Raw genomic sequence first — 15,196 nt, 5'->3', positions numbered from 1 at the left:
TATGCAGAGAACTCTGAGGGGAAGCTCAAGGAGCTGCTGGCCAGTCTGAGTGGACTCGTGCTGTCAGACTCTGATGTGGTCAGTCTCGTCTCGCTGCTCCGAGACAAGAGTCCCAATGCTTTGGACAGCTGGTATAAGGTTAGAAGAGTAGCTTGACTTTTGTTTAGTGTTTTTTGCTATCATGCAGTAATGAAATGTGCTCTATGGTGAAAACTTGAGTCGCCAGATTTCTGATGATTTTCTTCTTGTTTTGCATTCTCAGTCTGCAGCTAAGTTTGAGCCCTCGGCCCAGCAGCTCGCAGAGAAAGATCGTCTTCTGAGCACGCTGCAGGAGGAGGTGTCTATCGCCAAGGGCAAAGTCAAACAGTTGAGCCAGGTTAGTCAATTGTTTCACTTATATTTCCTAATGTGAGAAATGTGTGGCACTTTTCATTTGGTTACTCATTATGTATTTTTTAGTTCCTCTATCAACATAAAAAAAAAAAAATCATGAATACATTAAATTTGTGCACCCAAAAATGTAATTTATTTGGACCCTTATTGGGAAAGACAAGGAATTAATCTCATTCAGTTTTCAGCCCCGTTATCAGAACTTTTCACTTTTATTGGTTATTTTTTAATTAAATGTTTGTTTATTTGATGTTTATTACTAAAATAATAATTTCATGGTTGTTAACACTATTAAGATGTTACCGAAATTTGCAAACCTCATATAAAATAAACCTGTGTATAATATTTAAATTAATTTGAGAAAAAAGTTCTGAATAATTAAAATATTTAAAGCACGTTTTTGTAAATATAAATCCTTTTTTTTTTTTTTTTGCAAAGTGCCACATTAAAATCCCTAGTTGTGACACAATATAGAAAAGAAGTAACCTAAATATGGTGGAAAAATATGAATATAGTGGAGCTTGGTAGTAATTTATTGACTGGTACTTCAGGAACTGCAGGCTGAGAAGCAGAAGTCGGGCCGCGTGGAGTCTGTGCTGCACGAACATCGTGTTGCCAGAGAGAAAGACATCATGCAGGTGAAAGCTCAGAGCTACCAGGAGATGCAGATTAAGGTAATCAATCTCTTTGACTGACTAATAAGAAACATGCAAGTCGTCATAGAGCATAAGAAAGCATGCTTGATGTAGTATGTTTATGTGTAATAACATTTAATGATGAGTTACCTTTCTCGCTGCAGTTCCAACAATTAAGAGAACAGCTGGAAGGACAGATCGCGCGACTGCAGCAGGAAAACGGCATCCTGAGGGACGCTGTGGAGAGATGCTCCACCTCCACCCAGATGGAGAACAAGTGAGTCCCATGTAATGATAAAATCTCCATACTCATCGGGAAGAAGGAGGCGGGAACCGGCGCACAATCAAAATAAAACTTTAATTATTCCAAATAAACACAAAACAGCGCGTCAGCCCCTCACGGCGACTGACGCGCACAAATAAAAGTCAAAACATAAAATAATGTCCTAGGCCTGGTCCTCTCTCGTCCTTCACTATAGTCGCTCCAGTTTTATATCCTTCCATCTCCTACGTGGGACTCGATACTGGCGGTGGGGCTCAGGTGCAGCTCATCTCCAATCACTACACCTGGCCTCACTCCTCGTTCCCACCCCTCTCGGCCCCGCCCCACTCGCCACACCCACCAACTCCCAAATTCCTCTCCTTTGGTCCATTTATAGTGTCAAGATACGTAATATAGTATCTGAAAACCATCCATGAAACAGCTGTGTTTTTTTTTTCAGGCAGACGTCAGAGTTGAATAAACTGCATTCAGAATACAGCAGCCTGGCGAACGAGCTCACAGAGACCAAAAACAAGCTGCAGCAGGAAGAGTTGCAACGGAAGAGTCTAGAAGTCAACTACACGCAGAATATGTCCCAGCTGGAGGTGCCTGCAAAGCCCTGCACAATACATGTCCATTAACATGCCTTTTTGAATCACACTTCTATTAGAAGACCAAACAAGGCATTTAAGTAGCAAAAAGGAACCATTTTAAAGGTTTATGATGTACAAAGTGCAAGCTAACTACCCTACACTAGTTTAGAAGTGTGATGTTAGCTTTAACATTCATGATCAGATTAAATGTTTCTAAGCTTGCCAAGCTATTCATAACTTTAAAAATGCTAAGCTACATATACATATAAATATATTAGGGGTGTAACGATTCACAGAGTGGTGTCACGTTTCAGTACGTTTTCGATGTGGGGGGGTGGAGTTATTGCTTAAGTCGCAATTTTGGAAATGTTTGTTTTAAACCATGAAGGCAGGCCCGTGGATATCATACAAGCAACATGCAAATTTTGCGCAAGAGTTATGCCGGTGAACATCTTCATTTCAGTCATTTTCCCCATACAGAAAGTGAAATTTAAAACAGAATAATGGAGTAATGATGAAGCTTTCTGCATCTGATGTTTCGTATTGTATCAGAGACGACAATAGAAGAATCTATAACATATGCTGATATCTGTATATAGCTAACGTTTTTTTTTTTTTTAATCCCCTTAACATTCCTCTTGTACCTGTACATAGTGGGGGAAATTTTTTTGTTTCAGGCTGTTTTTGAAAGTCGGTACTTGAAATAGGCTAAAACTTTTTATTCATGGATTTTTATTAATGACTAGTGAGTTAATATTTAGTAGTTTAGTTAATATTCTAATAGTTGTAGGCCTATAAATCATTGTATATAGACCTGCTTTAAAATACTTAAAACACACACACACATATATAGATGTATACATATATACACCATTGACTCACTTTTAAATGCCCCGCAGAATGGTTGTATGGAGGCATCCCCTGCTATGTGTGAAAACTTCCTTTTGCTTTTTTTTTTTATTGATAAGGTCACTTCTATTAGGTCTCAAATTGTACTTTCAGCTTCAGACCCTTCAATCTCTGTCCCCTGCTCAGCTGTCGTTAATCATTTTGAGCCGGTGACTTTTTCCTTGGTTGTTGGTCATTTGAAGCCCTCGGGTTCTCCAAATGATGCGGTCCCCTCTCGACTATTTAAGGAGGTTTTCCCCACTTTAGGGACCATCTGTTGTTGCAGTTATAAATAGTAGTCTGACCTCGGGTGTGGTCCCTGAAATTTTAAAACATGCAGTAGTTCAACCTCTGATTAAAAAACCTGCTCTAGATCCGTCAGTTCTTGCCAATTTCAGGCCTATTTCCAAATTGCCTTTCCTTTCAAAAATCCTGGAAAAGATTGTGTACAGTCAATTATTGGCCTTTTTTTTTAAGAGTTTTTAATGATATATTTTTAGCTACTGACTCTGGTGACTGTGTTATCCCTGTCCTTTTAGAGCTAACTGCTGCATTTGACAAAGTGGATCATGAAATATTGATTTCACGTTTAAGGCAGTGGGTGGGCATCAGTGGCATAGCACTGGAGTGGTTTAGGTCATACTTAGTGGATCAAACTTTTTGTGTTCGCTTAGGTGACTCTGTATCCTCCTCTGCTCCTCTCTTGTGTGGGGTCCCACAGGGCTCAGTCCTCGGCCCTCTACTTTTCTCTCTGTATTTGCTTCCACTTGGTTCCATAGTTAGAAAGTACGGCATTTCATTCCAGTGTTATGCAGATGACAGTCAGATTTATGTACCTCTTAAAAAAAAAAGATAACTCTGTTGGACAACTACTCGATTGTCTCGACGAAATAAAGGTCTGGATGTCTCTGAACTTTTTAAATTATAATGATAAAAAAACAGAAGTGATGGTTTTTGGAGGCACCACTGGCATCCCGCCTGTAGATCTGGGCTCCTTGGCACCCTATATTAAACCTAAATCAAAGCTGTTGTCAAATCAAGCTTCTTTCAATTGAGGCAGCTGGCCAAATTAAAGCCAATTCTGTCAAGACAACATTTTGAAACCGTAATCCACGCCTTTGTAACTACACAGCTGGACTACTGTAATTCACTATATGTGGGGGTTAGTGGGTCCTCCATTACCCGTCTCCAGATGATACAAAATGCAGCAGCACAACTTTTAACGGTCACACGTCGTAAACATAAGCACATTTCCCCTATTTTAGCTTCATTACACAGGCTGCCTATTCAATTTAGGATCCATTTTAAAATTGTTATTTTCTTTTAAATCCCTAAATGGTCTTGCTCCGCCATACCTCTCTGAGCTTCTACACTCTTATAAACCCGTCTGCTCTCTCAGATCAGATGATCAGCTGCTCCTGACTGTGCCTAAAACTTAGCGTAAGCTCAGAGGGGACCGTGCCTTTGCTGTGTCTGCCCCTAAACTATGGAATGATCTGCCTTTGCTCTGTTTTTAAAACCCTTCTAGATCTCAAAGTTAAAATATTTGTGCTTTGTAAAAAAAAAAAAGCTAAAGGCAAAATAATATAATCTTTAAATTAAAATGTAATGTTTAAATAATTATCAGATTTTAGAATTAAATAAATTGAATGATTGAATACATTTAACTTTTAATTATCAAATATTAACCTTCAGAAAGATGGGCATCTCTGGAACCGCACTCCTGTGGTTGAAGTGTGGTTCCACTTCAACCACAGGAGAACCACTGGCAAAAACATGACAAGATTTTTTTTGACAAGATAAATGACTTTTGTGACCACTGATAAATGAGGATTGGCAAATTTATTAATTTATTTGCATACATGCACACATGCATAATTACTCTTTTACTTTTCAACATTTTATCTGGTCATTGGCATGAATTAATTTGATTAAACAAGCCATTCACTCCAACCAATCAGATTAAATAAATAGGATTTTCCTGTATATAAAACAGACCGTAATCTCTAGGAGTGTTTATCATTGTTGATTTTCATTTTCAAGTGTTAATTTCCATTTACTCCACTGCTTGTTAGCAGAATTAGATTGTTACAGGAAAGGCTGCTCTTGAAAACAGCTGAGCTTTTCTTAAGGGTTTCTAAAATGTAGTGTCACTACATTTAGCTATTGAGCTGAATCTGTTTTGTGTCTTTTGTTGCAGGATGCAAAACGTCGTTGGGAAGAGCTGCAGAACTATTTGCACAGCGTGAATGCAGAGAGAGAGAAGCACCAGGCCTCTAAACAAGGTGAAAACACACACATACACCGTCTTCCAGACATCAAGTGCTCTGCACACACCACTTAAGCAGTGTCCTGTGTGTCTCCTCAGAGCTGCAGAATAAGCTGATGGCTGTGGAGAGCGAGGTAACCAGTAAAAACAAGGAGATCCAGAATCTCCACAGCAGCCTGAAGGACACACTCGTCTTTAAAGAGCAGGAGCAGCAGAAGGTCAAGCAGCTGGAGCAGCAGGTCATGCAGCTGTTGGAGGCGTCCCAGCACGACCAGCTGCAGGAACAAGTCCAGGTACCTCCTCCCACTCTAAAGAAGCATGGATGCATGTTATATGGCTCCTGATACTCACACAACACTGTTATTTACAGGATCTTCTTAATGAAAACAAAGCGCTGAAGGTTCAGATTGATAATCTGCAGACTCGGCTCAACACTCAGGTATGTGGATGAAGGTGAATCGGTCTCTGCTTGTTGGTGGACAGTCATGTTTAGGAGTCATTTCTTTGTTCTCCCTCTTAGGCTACAGCAGTATCACATTTCGATGAGCTTCAGAAACTGTAAGTGGTCACCTCAAAGCTTCCTTGTTTTATGAGTTATGCAAAAAAAAGGCCTGTTTTGTATGACATATACTTGACCTCTGTATTAACAGGTTTAAGTTACAGTATTCAAGCAATAGAATAACAGCTTGTAAGACAAGTATTTATTGTTTCATATACAGCTATGTAAAATTAAATAAGACTCATGCAAAAACCCTAACATGGAACGGATTTATCACATGGTTGGGACACAGCTTAAGGCGGTCAGCTGTCTTAAAACTCATTATATGTTATGTTGCATGTGTCTCTCATTAGGCTGGCTGACAAAGAGCTACAGAGAAAGAGTCTAGAAGATTCTCTTAATGCAGAGAGGAGCAGCAGCGCCGGCAGGGAGACAAAAATGCAGGCAAGTGTCCCCACCGTGGTTCCAGTTCACACCAGTTGAAGTGAAGTGTGATTACCGCTGTGCAGTGAACTCACAGCTCTCTCTTACCCTCTGTAGGCCATACACAATGAGAACCTGACACTGAAGACAGACCTCCAGAATCTGCAGGCACAGATTTCTGAGCAGGTTAGACTTCAGCTGCTTTTCTTTCCTCTATTAATGCTTCTTTACGCTAACACACATCCCTGACGTGTCCTCTCTTTCCCCAGGCTGTGTCCGTGGACCAGCTGAAGCAGAGGTGAGCGCTTTGAAATTCGTTAAAAGTGTAAATAAAATCCAGATGCACAAGTGCTATTCAGATATGAAAAACCTGGCTGATACAGATGATTTTCGTGTTGTAGCAAATATTAAAAATCTGTATAAATAATAATAAAAAAATGTCAAAACTTTAGCCGAGCTACCCGTAAAGTTTTGCGTGTTTTATTTATTATATATTTTTTTTAAATGGATGATACTTTTTTATATTTATTCCAAAAAATATGCATTGAACTACCCACTGATTAGTTATGTGTGAATTAAAATGTATGAATGAAATTAAAAGGTTTGCCTTCTATTTTCATATTATGGCCAGTATAATATATCATTAACAATTATGTTTAAAAGAGAATTTTAGCAAAACAAATAATTTAAACCCATAAAATAATTTAAACTTCATTACTAATTATATTGTATTGCATCAATAATTAAAAGAAAAATTAACAAAAAAGTTAACACAAATTTAAACCGTAGTTTTTCATATTACAAATGGATTTTGATCTCAAACAAATTAAAAAGTGCTTGAATTAAAAATGTGTACAGGTTTGTTTGTGTGTGTTTTATTAGAGGTGTAATATCTAAAGTCAAATTTATGTTTAGACACACTTGTGAAATTAACAAGCGATTCCTAAATTAATTTCCATATTAAACAAAATATGATTTAGAGCTATAATTTTGCATTTCTAGCAACATTTAGAAAGTGTGTAATATTTATTCATGAAAACTTGCACTTTTTTTTTTTTTCAGTATTTTTTATTTTTCAGTATAAATGCATTGATGCGTTTTGTTTATTAAAGATCATTAATTAATGTGTGTTGTATTATGTGTCCTTAGTCTTCAGCAGCGTGATGACAAAGTTCGAGTGGTGGAGAACTTGCTGGAGTCCAGCCTCATTCAGGTGGCCAATAAAGAAGCCGAACTGAAGGTGAACAAGAAAATACAGTTTTTAATATTTTTATTAGTTCCTTATATACTAATATATAAATATAGTAAACTAACTGAAGCACCATAAATGCTCTTATAAATGCAGTTAAATAATCAGTTTACATTTGTTGTGTTGATTGCATCTTTTAACGTGTGGTTTATTTTAAACAGGCAGTCAAGAATGAGTGTGAAGGTTTGAAACAACAGCAACTGGAGGCAGTTCAGAAGCAGACCTCAGAACAGGTAGCGAGCTGCTACAACACACACGTATTGTTTGCTGGAGAAGAGAGAGACGTATTGTGATAAAATCCCTGCCAACGCTGCCCACTCACATTCTTCCTGTTTCTTTCCACCGCATTTTTCCAGACAATGTCCGAAAAGACACTAGAAGAGCTACAGCAAAAGTAAGTTACATCCTCACAACCAAGGCCAGAGTGGGGACCATTTAATGCCAAGATACAAGATGCATACTTCTTCAGCCAAAATCCCACTGTTTGCTTGTGCACAGCTCCTCTCGGAGTCTATAAATATGATTTATTTTATAATACAGTATAGCAAATGTCTTTGGCACTACGATAACTGCCTGCGATTTGCCTTTTTCTGTGTGCCTCTCATCTAAAATGAACTAGACACTTGCTCTTTCAGTCTTTCTGCATCCTGTGTGAAACTGGCTTTATGTAGAAGTGGCCCAATTTATGAGCAGCCCACTGAACACTTTCCCAATAGCAGAAACTATTTCTTGAGTGCTAAAATATTTAAACTTTCTGATTTGATCAGGATTCAGGAGAAGGATGAAAAAATTCGATCAGTTGAGGGAAGTTTGCAGGCGGCAGTGGACAAAGAATCAGAGAGAAAGAAGGCAGTGGAGGTGAGTTTGTACTATCCAGTGCTCTAGAATAGTGCTCGTTCATTTGCATGATGTGTTAAAGGCGTGTGTGTGTGTGTGTGTGTGTGTGTTCACAGGATCTACAGCAGCAGGTCGAGACTCTAAACACTGAACTTGCCCAGCTGAGGAGCAGAGAAACTCAAGAGTCAGACTTAAACGCTAAACTCCAGGAGCTTCATGCTCAGTACGTCTCACTTCCGTTCTGTCACATGCACTTTTGCTTGTCATTTAATCCCAATGGAGTAAATCAAGTAACATTTCACATAGAGGGACTTATATGCAACAATAAGTAATACTTCTCTTTTTTCCACTTTGAAATGTATCACATTATAGAAGCAAAATCGGATTTAATTTAAATAATAAACGTTTCATTGTGAATTAAGTATTATATTTTCATTTGATTTACATTATAAAAGATTTAAACAAGTGTTATGATTTCAATTTAATTATACATTATTATTGATGATACATTTTGTATTAAATCACAAAACACTACTTTAAATCTGGGGCCCAAATTAGAATTTAATTATAAATTCTATAATTCTTATTCTTATATTTTACATGTGTTTTCAAGGTCTAACAAACATGGAATGCATTTCCTTCCGTTAATGGTATGAAACCGAAACCTGGATGATACTGAATGATACAGAAAAAAAAAAGTAGTTCTCTAATTCAGTTCCCTTATTCAGTTCCTGAAATCAAATTGCAGTTCTGAAAACATAATTTAAACGATTTTTAAGAATAGTACATTTACAGAAGTTTTTGTGAAGCTAATTATAGCTTTTACCAAGTTTCATATTTTTTCTCTAAACGTTTGGCCACAATTTGCCACCATACGGTCATTGTACAAGATTCTTTTGGAGAATCCCAGATCAGTCATGCGTTCTGTGTGTATTGTAGGTTAAGTGCTAAGGATCAGGATGTTGAGAGACTGCAGAGAGAGCTTGAGAAGGAAGTTCATCAGCAGCAGGTGAGCGTGCTGGGACATTCATATCAGATGCAGTCAATATTATATAATCCACTTCAGGTCAATGTTTTGACATTGTTACATTCAGTTTGTTTTGCACTGATATAGTAATTGTGTCTCCCTTTGCCCAAAGCAAACTGTTTCAACAGTTCCCAGCCCGGAACTATTAACAGCGTAAGATTCATATTCATTTATATATGTGTGGATCATCTGTAACAGTATAATAAATAATCCACACGTTCTGCTGTGTCTGTCTTCAGGCTGGCAGAGAAGGACCAAAGGCTGTCTGAACTTCAGGAAGAGCTGCAAGAGTTGAGGGAGTCTGTGGAGCTTCATCGTATGAAGAACAATGTAAGTTAAGCCAGATTGAGTCTTGAGTCTCTTTAACTGTAGAAGAGGGCTTTAGATTTTCTTGTCTAATGCACATGCTAATGAGCATGTCAAGCAGATGACTTAAATTAGAATGGCAACGCTATAGTCTTGACCAGATGCTGTGCATCCCTGAACCTTTGAGAAATGTTTCTTATAAATGTTATTGGATGTTTTAAATGTTTTAGTAATAATTTGAAGGGTCCTTGTGACTGCAAAGAAGATGCACTACATTAAAAACACTGCATTGAAAACACTTAATATGGTGCACTCACATGAGAAAAGCTTTTTTTTCCTTTACATACATACATGGAGGAAGCATTTTTAGATATATTTTAGATACATTGTGGAAACATTTTTGTCAGGGAGAAATAAAGCATCCTGCTGATAGGGAATGGCTACAGTTGTAACGTTTGCTTTTTGTGCATCCATCCATAGGTGTAAGGATAAAATCTAAGAAACAATGTTGTGTCGGACACAAAAACAAAAAAGGATCAAATACACCTTTGAGAAATATAATCGTTTGACTTAACAAAGAATTGCATACAAAATTCTGAATCACAGCTAATAAAGAAAAAACTAGGGAAACATTAAAAAATCTGTTAGGATCATTGGTTCACAACCAAGGTGTGTGTGTGTGTGTGTGTGTGTGTGTGTACACTTGAAATGCTTTAAATTAAAACACTAAAAATTATTTGTAAAAACCAATTATTTCTGAATAACCAGAAAAAAAAAGAATACTACCTTCCTATTGTTGTGGACAGTGGTTCAGATGCTCAGTCATTTGTTTCTTATTTCGTTTGTTTATTTTAGGTCATCATTTATTTTGGAGATGCTGTGATGTGTAAATATCTTGCGTGTGTTCCTCAATTCTTTAGTTCAATATTCTACATGGTACATTTTTATTCTTCCTTTTTTCTCTCTCTCTCTGTTTTCTTGTAATTCGCGAGTTGCAGGATGATTTTGTTCATTTTTAGAGAATTTAAATGTTCTAACATTTATTAACCCTTCAAAATAGTAAGACTACTGCTTCTAGTCTAGAGAAGATTTTGTGGACCTTCAGTGTGGATGTAAAACCGTGGAACAGGGAAGTGCCGAGGCTGAGCTTTGGAATAATGCATACATGGTTCTGTAAATGGCAAAATGACTGGGACAATCAAGAGTGTAGGCTGAAAGTGGTGTTTCTCTGAAACTGACTAGGAGCTCCGGGAGAAAAACTGGAGCGCTATGGAGGCGCTGTCAGCCACCGAGACCATACTCCAGGGAAAACTCGCCAAGAGCGCCAAGGTTCGCACCACAACTCCCCAACTACTTCACTCTAGAGTCGAATCAGAGCTTCTCCAATAAGCCTCTGTCATTTCTTGACCAGTGAAGTTCTCATTCCTGATTAACTTCCTCCTCATGAACGGCTGCACACTCGTTTCATTACTCTGACCTGCTCAGCTGATGCTACTGACGCACAATGTTTCAAACGGAAAACATGCTTTGAAATTAGCAGCTTGTGTTTGTTTTTAAACTCTCCTTTTTGTGTTTTTTCAAAATAGTTTTTAATCAAGTCACCTGAAATGAGTGTGCAGCTATGTATTTTCATTAGATTAGGAGTAATTCATGTCCATTGTGTCATTTGACGTCCCCTGATCTCCTCTTTCCCAGCATGCTGATCACCACTTGGTTTCCACTATTCAGTCTGCACCAATCACAATCGTTTCAAATAACTATCATTAAAAAAAAGAAAGCAAATCGGGAAGAAAATTACCCAATCTGAAGGCACGCAGAATGACTTTTTTTGAAGATGTACATCCTGTTCTCTATTTATTAGTTTGATCCGTCCTGTTTTTCCATTTCTCATCACATTTTAATCAGAAACTCCTGCCCTTCGTGGGGTTGAGCGGTCATCTGAATGTAGCGAGACTATAAACGGTCCTGAAGCTGTGACTAACCCTGCGTACATCAGGAGTAATTCTGCTGTCACCGGTCCAGTGTGTGGACATCAGCTCTCAGTCATGTCCAGCCCTGCACCTGCTGGACAAACTCAGTGTTTGCCAGATTTGGCCTTTAAAGTCAGCATGAAATCTATTTTATTATTGCACATTCAAACCATTGTGAAGACAAATTTCCAAATAAATTAGAATCTTTTTTTTTATTATTATTATTCAAAATGTGATAACTTGGGAATAGATTTAGTTCATTTGTATTCAATGCTGGTGTGTAACAGTTGTGACTAATCACAGTCCAGTCAGATGCCAATGGAAAAACTCCTACTTTTCTTCCTGATTAAAGGGTTAATTCATAGAAAAATAAAAAATGTCCAAATTGACCTGTGTTGTTTCAAACCTTTATGATTTTCTTTTGTGGAACATGAAAGATATTTTCAGAAATAAACTGGCTACCAAGTCATCAACATATCTTTTTTGTTATGCAGATGATTGAACAACACTAGGGTGAAAACTTATGCATTTTTACATTTTTGAGGGAACTATCCCTAAAACTATCTTGATTTTCTCGACTGTACTGTATTTGATCAGAATTTTTCTTCTTGCCCAATTTCAGTTATATGGTGACTTCAGTTATGGTGACAAACGTGAATATGTTGTTTTGGGTGAAATGTCTAGATGAAGTAGAAATGTTTTTGCTTTTTCTCATTTTTATTTATTTTGTGATTTATTTTTTACAATTGTCTTTTTTTTTTAACTTGTATGTGTTGATGAGTAGAGATTTAAAAAACCTTGTGGTGAAAAAGTAGAAAACAATGCTTTCTTGTTTGTTTGTTGTGATTTTTTTTTTAAAATTCATAGACCAATAAGACTAACTTTAGTCAGTCTGAGATTGGTGTTGAATGTTATTCAAAACGGATGAACATTTAATCTGTGCGCATTCATGTGAGAGTACCATTGGATTAAAGTGTAAATGAGTGAAAATTATAAAAGCACAGGGATTTTTAGGTGAATTTGTCACTTTTTTTTTTTTTTTTTTTTTTTTGGTGTTGGTGGGGAGCACAAGTGGCAGCAGCTTGGTGGTATGAATTATGGAGTGGTTTTCAGATGAACTAAGAAATATAATTTTAAGTTTTTGACTGGAGAGTTTGATCTGTTTTTTCCACAGGAGCATCAGACAGTGCTGGAGTCAACAGAGGCCGAATGCCGAGCATTGCTGCACAGCTTCCTCCCGCACGTGCCACTGCCCACTGACCAGGTGCACACACACACACACAAAGCAAAAAAAAAAGGAAAGGAAAGCACAGATAATTTTTCACCTCGCCATCCTAATTAACTTGAATCAGGATTGACATCTGTGCATGTTTACATAATCCTGGAGTGTAAATGTACATTGTGCTCGTGCAGAACCACCAGCAGTGGCTGCAGACGTTTGAGACGTCTCTGAGAGAGAGCTTGTCTGGAGAAGTGACCTCTGACCCTGCGTCAGGAGCAGGAGATGCCCAGGTACAGCAGCACTGATGAACCCATTCCAGTGCTTTATGAATCAAATGGGTGCATAAACATTTCAGAAGATTTCAAGTTTTGTTTTTATTTTTTTGGGCAGGCTTTAGCAGAAAAGTTGAAAGAGGCTGAGGAGGCCCAGAAAGTTCTTCAGAAAGATTGTGAGACGTACAAGAAAGTGCTAGCAGAGACGGTGAGTTGTTGATTGCATCTGTCTGTGATTTTAAAAAGCGAGGTGTGCTGAGGGTGGTGTAGTGATGGTGTTTGTGCACAGGAAGGGATCCTGCAGCGGTTACAGAGCAGTGTGGAGCAGGAGGAGACGCGCTGGAGGGAGAAGCTGGAGCAGTCACACGCTGAGCTCAGAGAGGTCCGCAAAAACACCATCCCTCATATCTACACCCCTCCTTTCACATTTTAGGAAGTTAGTAGTTAGGTTTGATGCTAAAGTTTTGCTCTGGCAAAGATTCGGTGTGATTATTAGGATTCTCTGCTAAATCCTGCAGTGCATCTTTTGTACTTTTTTTTTTTTCTGAATTCTTTGAATATAGAGTTCAGAAGAACAGCACTTTGTTTGAAATTTAATATTTGCGACATTATAAAAGTCTGTGTCGCTTTTGACAAATTTAGTGCATCATCTTTGCTGAATAAAAATATGAATTTCTTAAAATAAAAAAAACAACTTGCAGGCCCCAAACCTTTAATTTGTTGCATGTAAATCTGATGTATAATTTAGATTTCTTATATAAAATATTATATAATATATAACTGTCAATTATAATGTATATGATTATATAATATTAGTAATATTACAACATATAATAGTACTGTAAACAAAAATAAAAGGTAAATAACCATGTAGTGTGAACTAAAAATCTTCTATTCTAGACACTTAATGGTAATGAAAATGATAGATAGATAGATAGATAGATAATCACCAATTTTCTTTGTGAATTGTATTTTTTCTTACTTATTTTGAAGCCTAAGTTAGACTGCAAGGTGAAAACGCGATTCTTTTGTGTTTAGATGACTCAGAGGGTAATTGCACTGGAACAGGAAGTGGACAGACTGAGCTCAGATGGAGATGTGGAGAGTGTGAGTATGCTTTCGGTTTGAACCGCTCTGAAACACAGAACAACTTAAATCTGAAAAACAAAACCGCGCTGAAGAGTATCCCTTTGAATACTGCTTTGCAATCGATCTGTGTCGTAGCTAAGGAGAGACAAACAGCACCTGGAGGCTGAACTGGAGAGAGCGGAGCGTGAGAGCGCCACCTACGTGTCAGAGGTCAGAGAGGTAAGCACAAATACTAACGCCTTACTGCATGCTTACTCCTCCGTCTCTCGTTTCTTTGTTTGTGTTTATTGCTTGTGTTGTTTTTAAATGTCTAACATGTTGGATTGTAGCAGCTGTTGAAGGGTCGGCATCTACATGTCTATCCTCAGTCCTAACACAGTCCTAGCACAGCGATCAGTGAAGAATGAAAAGTGACCCAGTGCTCTCTTTAACCTGCAGATCTTTCTAGAAAAGCGTTCATTGTCTGGACTTGAGGATACAATGTCCCGGCTTCATGCATTTACAGCATGCTGTCGATCACCAGAGAAAGACATTTTGTCTCCTTTAAATAAACTTGCCTGGATGTTTCTCAGGGAACATGTCCTATATTTATAAATCTCATAAACCCATTGGATGACTTTCACCAAAGCCAACAAGGTTGATCCTCCAGTGTATGTGTTGGAAAATACTTTGGGCGTCCCTTATATACTGTATTGAACTAAACCACCATCCTCCAAAACCAGCCCCACTCGTTCCCTAAACATCTCAAACTTCATTTCAGCTCCGAGATCTCTTGACTGAGTTGCAAAGCAAACTCGACGGCTCATACACCGAGGCCGTCAGGCAGAATGAGGAGTTGACTTTGGTAAGACGTGCCCTGGTTAAACTGAAGTAGCTTTCTCTTTCTCCTCTTGAGCTCACACGGGTGGAGCGCTCGCTATCTGTTATCTCTCCTTTCTAAACATTTATTCAGCTGTAAAGTGAATTCCTTTTCCAATAGTAACACTGTCAAAACAGCATCATGAATAGCAGTTCATTTGAAATAAATGCAGTTCTTGACAAAAAAGACTTTGAAGTCCTGATCATGTGAAACATTCGAGATGACAGATAGACCTTGCTCAAAGTTGTGTGTTACTCTGTCCTATAATACCTTACTCTGTTTCCTCTGCGGTCACAGTTTCTCTTACTGCCACCTTTGCTTCACACTTGTTACTGCAGGCACAGGCACACTGCTAACCGCTAACCTACTGTTCTCTGAACTATTGTCAAATCCTCAGTGCTTGTGT

General features: G+C 38.0%; 1 protein-coding gene across 3 annotated transcripts in view; it reads left to right on the top strand.

Annotated features, from left to right (window-relative positions):
- Positions 1-15,196, top strand: part of LOC113117091 (kinectin-like) — a 32,114-nt gene that overhangs the window by 14,036 nt on the left and 2,882 nt on the right. Inside the window, exons 5-32 of one of the 3 annotated variants that reach the window (XM_026285498.1) lie at positions 8-138; positions 263-376; positions 942-1,064; positions 1,190-1,302; positions 1,748-1,892; positions 4,969-5,053; positions 5,137-5,330; positions 5,408-5,476; positions 5,558-5,595; positions 5,890-5,980; positions 6,077-6,145; positions 6,229-6,257; positions 7,109-7,199; positions 7,370-7,441; positions 7,565-7,602; positions 7,976-8,066; positions 8,162-8,268; positions 8,985-9,054; positions 9,185-9,225; positions 9,312-9,402; positions 10,621-10,707; positions 12,523-12,612; positions 12,762-12,860; positions 12,961-13,050; positions 13,132-13,224; positions 13,881-13,949; positions 14,067-14,150; positions 14,692-14,775. In XM_026285498.1, coding sequence (XP_026141283.1) covers positions 8-138; positions 263-376; positions 942-1,064; positions 1,190-1,302; positions 1,748-1,892; positions 4,969-5,053; positions 5,137-5,330; positions 5,408-5,476; positions 5,558-5,595; positions 5,890-5,980; positions 6,077-6,145; positions 6,229-6,257; positions 7,109-7,199; positions 7,370-7,441; positions 7,565-7,602; positions 7,976-8,066; positions 8,162-8,268; positions 8,985-9,054; positions 9,185-9,225; positions 9,312-9,402; positions 10,621-10,707; positions 12,523-12,612; positions 12,762-12,860; positions 12,961-13,050; positions 13,132-13,224; positions 13,881-13,949; positions 14,067-14,150; positions 14,692-14,775 — 2,498 coding nt within the window. The remainder of the gene's footprint in view (positions 1-7; positions 139-262; positions 377-941; positions 1,065-1,189; positions 1,303-1,747; positions 1,893-4,968; positions 5,054-5,136; positions 5,331-5,407; positions 5,477-5,557; positions 5,596-5,889; positions 5,981-6,076; positions 6,146-6,228; positions 6,258-7,108; positions 7,200-7,369; positions 7,442-7,564; positions 7,603-7,975; positions 8,067-8,161; positions 8,269-8,984; positions 9,055-9,184; positions 9,226-9,311; positions 9,403-10,620; positions 10,708-12,522; positions 12,613-12,761; positions 12,861-12,960; positions 13,051-13,131; positions 13,225-13,880; positions 13,950-14,066; positions 14,151-14,691; positions 14,776-15,196) is intronic. The other 2 variants (XM_026285499.1, XM_026285500.1) reach the window with 2 other exon arrangements.

Source organism: Carassius auratus, chromosome 17 (genome assembly GCF_003368295.1).
Source record: "Carassius auratus strain Wakin chromosome 17, ASM336829v1, whole genome shotgun sequence".
NCBI classification, from domain to species: domain Eukaryota; kingdom Metazoa; phylum Chordata; class Actinopteri; order Cypriniformes; family Cyprinidae; genus Carassius; species Carassius auratus.
The sequence above is the reverse complement of the archived record's forward strand: the minus strand, read 5'-3'. Positions and strand labels throughout refer to the sequence as shown.